At 48.2% G+C, this 8,706-nt stretch overlaps 2 protein-coding genes across 5 annotated transcripts in view; one reads left to right on the top strand and one right to left on the bottom strand.

The window, feature by feature from the left end:
* The first annotated feature begins 295 nt into the window (after positions 1–295).
* On the top strand, positions 296–3,222 carry LOC119212907 (zinc finger and SCAN domain-containing protein 2-like). Its single transcript, XM_037463770.2, has 3 exons — positions 296–527; positions 1,054–1,191; positions 1,841–3,222. The coding sequence occupies exons 1-3, from the start codon at positions 437–439 to the stop codon at positions 3,220–3,222; spliced, it is 1,611 nt and encodes a 536-aa protein (XP_037319667.2). The 5' UTR covers positions 296–436.
* Positions 3,223–4,057: 835 nt separating this feature from the next.
* Positions 4,058–8,706, bottom strand: part of LOC119212892 (ankyrin-3-like) — a 68,507-nt gene continuing 63,858 nt past the window's right edge. Inside the window, exons 40-45 of one of the 4 annotated variants that reach the window (XM_062559881.1) lie at positions 7,998–8,703; positions 7,704–7,893; positions 7,326–7,409; positions 5,998–6,372; positions 5,426–5,494; positions 4,058–5,131 (exon numbers count right to left, since the gene is read on the bottom strand). In XM_062559881.1, the coding sequence (XP_062415865.1) occupies positions 5,450–5,494; positions 5,998–6,372; positions 7,326–7,409; positions 7,704–7,893; positions 7,998–8,703 (1,400 nt within the window). In that variant the 3' untranslated portion in view covers positions 4,058–5,131; positions 5,426–5,449. The remainder of the gene's footprint in view (positions 5,132–5,425; positions 5,495–5,997; positions 6,373–7,325; positions 7,410–7,703; positions 7,894–7,997; positions 8,704–8,706) is intronic. The other 3 variants (XM_062559880.1, XM_037463746.2, XM_037463747.2) reach the window with 3 other exon arrangements.

Here is an 8,706-nt window from a genome sequence, read left to right as displayed (position 1 = left end):
AGCGTGTGTGAAAACATGCAAAAGAGTGTGTCACACGGCGAAACCATGATAAATAATAATTAAAAAAAATAATATAGCTCCACCTTCACCAGCTGCAATATTAAAGTGCTGAACACATTAATGCATCTTGTATGCATTCTTTATTATGATGAACCTTAAACATTGGTACTTTGAGGCTTTCAGTACTTATTTATTTTTTGGTAAGTGAATTTTTTAGAATACAAGAGTCCACTGTAACACCATTTTACCAACACGCGGTGGCGCTGTCTCCACGGCAACCCGTTGGCTTTTTGATGCACACGAAGAAGACAAACCCGGAAGTCCCGTGGTGGCCTCGCTCGCTCCCGCCCGCTGTCGTATCGTTCAAAGCGTCGTCGGGTGCGAAAGACGGAAAATTAAAAACAAATTATATGAGAAGACGTCGCGTCGGCGCACAATGTCCGACCTGCGGGCGGTGAAGACGCTGCTGGCCGAGAGACTGACGGCGGTCGCGGAGGAAATACTCCGCGCCGCGGAGGAGAAGTCAGGTCTGTTGTTTTTAAATTAAAGTGCCCAGCGGGTTTTACGTGACGTCATCTTCTGCTGCCTAAATACGTCACTCGTCTTTTTGTTTGTTACACACGACACTTGATTGTTGGAGGTACTTTTCAAGTGTGTAGGAACTACTACGATTTGTTAATTGAGTAAAAGTAGCGATTATTGGGTGTAAAAGTATTCAGTTAGAGTTAAAAGTATTGTAGTCAAACGTTTTGCACAATATGCAGAGTGGGTTATTTAAACATTTGTACATACATCATGAATATTTGTTATGTTGCAGTTGTTAAAGTTCATTTTATTTTGCACAGCCCAAAATCGTAACACGTGCGACATCCTCTGTCCCGAAAGCCTCACATCGGCACAGGGGAAAAACTCCCACAATCCTTAGGGCGAACGTCAGAGGAGGGATCCCTCTTCCGGGGTGGACAGACAGACCACGATGGACGCCACGTGTACACAATGTCAAAGATGTACAATGCATTCAATTCTTATAACATATATAAATATACATTCCAGCAGATATGTCCCCTGAGCAGCAGAGGGCGGCTGTACGCAGGCGGCTGTTGGCGGTTGTCGACGAGATCTTCAGGATCCTGGAGAAGATGGTGGGAGAACACGAGACGGAAGATTCTAGTCCCCGTGAAGAGATCGACCGTAAGCGCCAGCTGATGAGCATGTTGTTAAAAAATTGAGACAAATGTACGCAGGACAGGTGCATTGTAGGTTAATCTAGAAGTAGTTATGGATGCATATCCAAGGCCAAGGAGTACAATAGTTTAGTGGTTTTTATTAATTGCAATCATTCTTTTTTTACATTTAGGTAAAATACAGTGCAATGATATATTTATTTAATTCTGGTGGTTCACACTGTCGCCTCCACCCAGCAGCCTTTGTTTGCCCGTAGGTGTTTGGGTGTGACTGGTTAGTTTTGTCTCTGTGTTGGCTGGTGTACCCTGTACCCTGCCTGAAGATGGCACGGACCCCGTATGAAGGTGGATGGATGGATGGACTCATTCATTCATCTGCTTGAAGCTTTAAAATTCAATTTTGAATTTGTTGTGCACTTAAATCTCCTTTTTTTTTTTTTTTAAATGTAATAATTATCTTTGAGTATCTAATGCTCACATTTCCATTCAGGCAACTAGACAATACTCTTTATTTATTTATTTATTTATTTATCTATCTTTTTGGTGGCCAATGCCCATGCAGTTTAGAGAAAATAGTGTAAGTATGCTTGATGTTTGTATTCTTTCTAGTTTTCAGTGTTTCCATGTTTAAAGGTTCTCTTTGATCTTCTCCTCAGACACACGGCCGCTCCGCGGCTCCAACTGTGGAAAGGACACATCCTCCGATCTGCCCAGGACTAAAGACGCGTCCACGGAGACGGACGGTACACCTTCACGTGCGGAGGCGCTGTCCCCCGCCGACAACGAGCTGCTCCCGCCAAACGATTCCGAAGCCGAGAAACTTCTCAAAACAAACAAACGGAAAACATTTAAGAGGCATAATCAAGCTGAGGATCACAGCGACGTGTGTGGGAGGTCTTCCCTCAGAGGTGTGGCTGGGAAGAAGATACCGAAAACCGAAAGTCAAATCTCCGCGGACAACAAGATCCAACTTGGGGGACAGAGTCGTTGCCGAGTGTGTGGAAAGGGTTTCCGCTCCAAGCGCTCTTTTCTGAAACACGTGCTTCTGCACGAGCAGAGCTCGGATCTGTGCGGCGCCTGCGGGAAACATCTGGAGCCGGGCGAGAGCTTGAAGACGCATTTACAAACCCACAACGAGGAAGAAGAAGAAAAGGCCCGCGGGGACGAGGCGGGGGGCGGCGAGGAGACCAAAGACGAACCTCGTTTAGAAAACTCCGAAACCAAAGGCACGGACAAACCAAGAGGAGGCCAAAAAAAGGACGGTAAGGACCCATCGCCTCTGAAGTATAGCTGCAAAGTCTGCGGCAAGTCCTTCTGCTACAGAGCCTCCTTCCTGAAGCACGTGCAGGAAGACGAGGGCGACGCGGACGCGTGCGGCGTGTGCGGCGAGCGCTTCGAGTCCGGAGACGGCCTGCGGCGCCACCTGCAGACGTACGTCCGCACCAACGACTGCGAGGTCTGCGGCAAGCGCTTCGAGAGCCCCCAGCAGCTGGCGATGCACGGCCGGACGCACACGGGGGAGAAGCCGTACGTCTGCAACGTCTGCGGCAAGGCGTTCGCCCAGAACGGGAATCTGATGGGTCACATGAGGGCGCACACGGGGGAGAGGCCCTACGCCTGCAGCGTGTGCGGCCAGAGCTTCGGCTTCAAGGAGTACATGACGGCCCACATGAGGATCCACACGGGGGAGAAACCCTTCCTCTGCAGCGTCTGCGGGAAAGGGTTCAGGCAGCGGGGCACCCTGAAGACGCACTCCATGATCCACACGGGGGAGTCGGCGCACCGCTGCGCCGTGTGCGGCAAGGCGTTCTACAAGAGCGGGGCGCTGAAGATCCACGTGAGGTCCCACACGGGCGAGAAGCCGTACCTGTGCAACGTCTGCGGCAAGAGCTTCGGGGCCGGCGGCTCGCTGGCCAAGCACATGGGCGTGCACGAGGGGGGGGGGCGGGCGCACGCCAGGACGGAGCGTCTGAAGAGACGCGCCCGGGCTCACGGGGACGAGTCTTCAAGCAAAGCCGCCGCCACAAGTTCTGGGTGATGATGAAACACTTTTTCCCATTTAAATCTACACACATTATGTGAAGCTTCTACTTTTTTCTTTCTCAACAGTTGTAGAACCGTTTTATAGAGCTTTGTTCTTCATGTACTGGACTAAATAACATCTTCTAAAGAGGGACCATGTAAATATATGAAAAAGAGCCGTTAATCAAGTTACTTAATGGTTTTATATGTACATTTGCTGAGACCAGTACAGCAAGATAACTACAAGTACTATTTTATTTTAAATCCAAATATCCCTGAATAAATAATTTATTGATGGATTAAACAGAAACTGCATATGCAGATTTATTGGATCAATCTTGTATGGCCCAAATATTCAACGAGAGAGCTATTCCAAAACATAATGTGCAGAACTATTATAGTTTTATGGTAGTTTCACAACTTATCTTAAGTGTCATAGAATATTGCAACTGTTAAATCAGTGACATTATGCCATAAAGTAGTGGCTGAAAGCAAATAGCATGTCTAAAAGGCTTCAATAAGTAAAGTGTTAAATGGTAATATTATAGTATATTAAACTATTTTACCTCAAACAATGGCATAAAATCATGGTATGCTAGTTAGGTTGCAAAAAGTAAATCATGTCATCTTATAAATAGTGTTGCAGAAGGTTTGAAAAAAAAACTCAAAACTGCGACAAAAACAAAAACACAGGTTTTCAGTTTAAACACAGTTTATTTTTCTGTTTAAATAATTACTTGGATCATCCAGTGTAGGCTATGTTGGTTTGTCATACATGTTGGAAACAGATTCATCAACAACGGATGCTCGGGGGGGGGGGGGGGGGGGGGGGTGTACTCGTGTGTAAAAAGACAAACGGAAAGAAAAACGACACAGAACGTGTGATCAGTACTGTGTTTAACAGTTAATAAAAACAGTATTTGGATAATGGATCTGAAAGGAGTCCCTTGTTCTCATGTAATTAGAACCTGTTAAAGATAAAAGTTATCAAACAGTCAATGCTTATTAGATTTTTTTTTTTTTTTTTTTTAATTTTTAAAATCAAAGCAGATCTCAAAGCTTAAACTTCCACTTCTGGTATGCGTTATGGGCGTACAGGTAGCAGTCAGGAGGTTACACGTTTGTGTTGAAAAGTAAAAACGGATACAGATGCGTTACGAGTGCTGACGGGAGCCGGCGCTCTGATGGCGTTGCAGTGCTTTTGAGTTGAGGGTTAAAATAAAGGCGATAAAGTAAAGTGACGTCACATGCAGCAGAAGGTCGTCCCTCTGGAGACAAAGAGCGGGAAGAGCTGTTGGCTTTAAACAAACATTCCATTCAAATCAAGCGCTTTTTTTGTTTTTTCTGTCCATTCGTTCCTCATTTCCACACAGCTTTTTTTTTCTTTTGTATTTGTTTGGGAAGAGCAGGTCAAGGGTCGCGCCCTCAAAAAGCTTCATCAACTCACGTCAGTGCAGAAACAATCCGTTCCAGCTACTGATTCCTCCTGGTTTTCTTTAAAGAGTTTATACAGTGTCTTTTCTATACAACAACAAACAAAAAATCCCCCCCCCCCCCCCCAATCATTTTCTATATTTCAATTTAAAAAAAAAGGACCAATTCGGTGGGCCCACGATGCTGCGGATCCAGGAGGAGCGAGTGAGAGTCGCACCTCTTCCTCCTCCTCAGAGTTTACGGTCTTCCTCGTTTTGTGCCGAAGACGCGATGAAGCTCCAGCTCACGTGTCCTTTTTTTTCTTCTTTTCTTCCCCCGACATGTGAGTGAGTTTTAGGTGACATGCTCATGCGAAATCAAAGAAAAGTAACTCTGTTTTGTTTTTTTGTTGCGTCGTCCCGCTGGAGAACCATGCGTGGTGAGGGACAGCTTCAGGGGCCCCGATGGACCGGTCTTCCCCCCCCGAGGTGCTCGTGTGGACGTCAGTGGACCTGCAGGCAGAGGGATCGCGTTGATCACACCGTTCTAATGAGATCTAATATTCTATTCATAACTATTTGAAAAGGTTCATTATAGACTTGCTGCGTCTGTTAATCACACCAAACAAGCTGTTTTAACGTGTTACTTCTTTACTATTTCCAGACACTTTATAAACAAAGGAACATGCCATCTTGTTGCTCTCCCGTCTCAATACAACCTCTCATCCAACTTCCAGCAAGAATGCGAATAAGCGAATTTCCCAAGATGGGACTGATTGGTATTTATGCACAAGAGCAGGTTCTCACCTGGTGAAGTTCGGAGCTCCGCCGCTAGGACTGACTCCTCTTCCCTGGTTTCTTGTTGCCTCCGGGCTGCTTGGCAGAGCGAGGTTTGAGAGACGGAAGAAGAAGAAAAAAACACACACAGAGAAAACCGAAGTTAGCTTGGTGCTAGTGAAGCTACCGCGGAGCTCAGCTACAGGTTTCATGCTGCCAGAGAGACGGGAAAAGAGCGTTAGAATCACATTGTCTCTATATTAGTGGAAACACAGTGTGTGTGTTAGTGTTGGTCCAATCCACAGGCCGGGATGGCAGTGGGAAAGTTCTACTGATGCACAGCAATACGAAGAAAACACACACACACACACAAGCATCTACACACGTTTGTGTGTGCAGGCTGTTAGGGATCCGACTTGTTACCAATGTCGTCTTTAACCGTTTATCAACCAAAGATAGCGCACGTTTTTAGCAGGATTTCAAGAAGGCCGTCAGACTGTTGCCTGGTTTCTATTGGTCACAGCGTCATGCAGGGGGGGAGGAGGAGGGGGGGGGGAAGTCGGCCTCTACAGGTAGGTTGCAGGTGTTTTTTTTACGCCAACCTCAGTTTTCCCTCCAGACTTCTCAGCCTTGGGGCCCTTGTTGGAGCGCTTGCCCCTCTTCTTGCCCTTTACCCCTGCGGCCCCTGTTGAAGAAGCAGCAGCAGCTACACCACTAGCACCACCACCATCAGCACCACCACCATCAGCAGCAGCAGCAGCGCCTTCCCTTTCCTCCGTGTTGAACACACGGCGCACCACTTTTCTGATGACCTGTAGAGGGCAGAACGTGTCAGGGGGAGGGGGGATGTTTGTGTGATGCGACAGGTGATGGAGGAAGGTGCGAATGGTTACTTTTCTAGTGACCAGATTCCCATCTTCATCTGTGAACTGCTCCTCCGTCACAGACTCTCCAGGAATGTTTTTGGCCTCCTCCCCCTGAGAGGAAAGGATGGAGGGTTAAAGGATGGGGGGGGGGGGGGGGAGGTGGATGTAGTTTGGGAGGAGATTTGAGAGGCCATCTGTTGGGACTGTTGGTCATCTGGTTATTTACATTACAGAAGACATTGACAGCCGTTGGGTTTCCCTCCTTTCAAATAATGAATACTGAACCTTGCTTCTGTTTGGGATGCTTTCCACAAACACAGAGTTACACAAGCTGTACATAGTGTGCTGTAAGTCCAACAGATGTGTCCAAACCCCCACCCCCCCCCCCCCCCCAAAAAATAATCAAGCAAGTATGACGATTTTCCCTCAGTTTCTCACACGAAAGAATTGCGTCGTTCCGCAATTACGACACGAGCGAATCAAATGTTGATATGAAGGCAACACGCAGCACCAACAGCAGCCCAGTGAGATCCACCTCATGCTGGAAAAACAAACACACACACACACACACACACACACACACACACACGTTTCCATCCATTGCAGGTGAGGGGCGAATGAAGATAGTTGATGTTAATCTGAGTAAGAGAGAATGCATCAGGATGACTAAAAGAAGTTATGTAATTATAGAAAACTTGAGCTGTTTTTATATATCATTAAATCATTTCTCAGACAAGCACACCAGCCTCTTGTGTACTCCTTCTCTTCTTTATGTATAAATTACCTGGTTTCATTACACTTCTTTGCATAGTTTCAGCATAGCATCATGAGACTTTCAACTGTAATGTTTCATGTACGAATAAAAACAGTTGGATGGAAACCTCTCTGATATAAATGATAGCTGCACACAAAGCCACTCCCATGTTAACAAATCATGTGCAGAAACACACAAAACGCACACCGCCACAACTTTTTTTTTTTTTTTAAATCTGACTCGCTGACTCTTCACACTCGAGTCTCAAAGCTTTAAAGCAAGTTCACTCGGGCTCGAGCGGTCCACACACCTTCAGGATGACTCGTCTGCGGTACACCCTGGTGGTGACAGTGGTCTCCTCCTCGGAGTCGGACTCCTCGGCTCTAACGCTCCCCTGACGAGGGCAGCCCAGGAGCATTGTGTCAGTGAGAAAGTGTGTGTGTGTGTGTGTGTGTGAGAGCCTTCAATTTATGACTTTGTAGAAAGTTTAATTAAGATTAATCCCACTAGATCTGAAGGCTTTACATGTATATATTATATGATTATTATTATTGTAGCAAAGAAACATATCAATCCCTTATTCAAGACCACAGACACCATGTGTGTGTCTGTGTGTGTGTAAATTAAAAAAAATATATAAATGAGTGAATAAAATATGACCAGCTTGACTTAGGAGAGCGACTCTCACCTGGGCTTTGTGCTGTGACCTTTCACCTCCCTCCTGCTGTCCTCTGCTTGGCGCCGCTGTGCTGCCGTCCCCCTGAGGGCTCTTCCTCCGGGCCGCCTCCTCCTCCTCCTCCTCTTCCACGTCTGCACCGGCGTCACCTCCGTTGTGTCTGTCGCTCCGAGCCGCACGCCGCCGCGTCGAATCAGCCGGGCTGCGGGGCGGAAAAAAACAATAAGACAATAAGTCGCAATGGCGTCGTCTCACCGGGCTGAGGCCGGCGAAACGAGCGGCGCCAACACCTTGCGGCGTCCCTACCTGCCCTCCTCGGCGCCGGCGGCCGCCGACTCGGCGATGGCGCCCGACGTCTCGCATCTCCAGCCTGGAACTGAACACAGGGGTTTCTCCGCTTGATGAAGCTGACGGAGGATCTCGTTCATCCTCTCCTCCGTCATCTCCTCGTCCTCGAAGCCTCCCTCCTGCTTGATGTCGTCCAGCAGGCTCTGCAGCCTCTCCGGAGTCATCTCCTCCTCCTCCTCCTCCTCTTCTGCTGCTTCTTCATCCGGCTTTCCATTTCTGCGAGGGGTGGCCGAGGGCGCGTCTTCCCTCTGGCGCTCCAAAACGACGCCTTGCCCCCCCCTCGGTTCCTCCCTGTCTCTTCCCTTTCCCAACTGCTCTACCGTCCTCCTGTCGTTCTCCGGCCTCTCGAAATAAACCCGCCCTGTGTTTTCCTCCCGGGACGCCTCTCTTTCGCCGGCATTCAAGGTCGTGTCTTCGGCATTGACCATGGGGGGCTGCGGGGCCGTGAAGGCGGGGCCCGCGGCCACTGTGGGGGGGTCGCTGCTAGAAGTGCTGGTGGTCTGAGTGAGGGAGAGGTCGCTGGGTCTAGTCAGCGCGACCTTGCTAGGGGAGTCTGCGCTAGCGTCGCCTTCGCTAAAGAAGAAGTCGTCTGAGCGAAGCGGGGTGGGGGGCTGGAAGTTCAGGTCTGTGGGGGTTTGCAGCTCCAGATCTAAATTGTTGTATCCTG

The sequence above is a fragment of the Pungitius pungitius genome, chromosome 21 (genome assembly GCF_949316345.1).
Source record: "Pungitius pungitius chromosome 21, fPunPun2.1, whole genome shotgun sequence".
NCBI classification, from domain to species: domain Eukaryota; kingdom Metazoa; phylum Chordata; class Actinopteri; order Perciformes; family Gasterosteidae; genus Pungitius; species Pungitius pungitius.
This window is presented reverse-complemented; position numbering and strand designations above follow the sequence as displayed.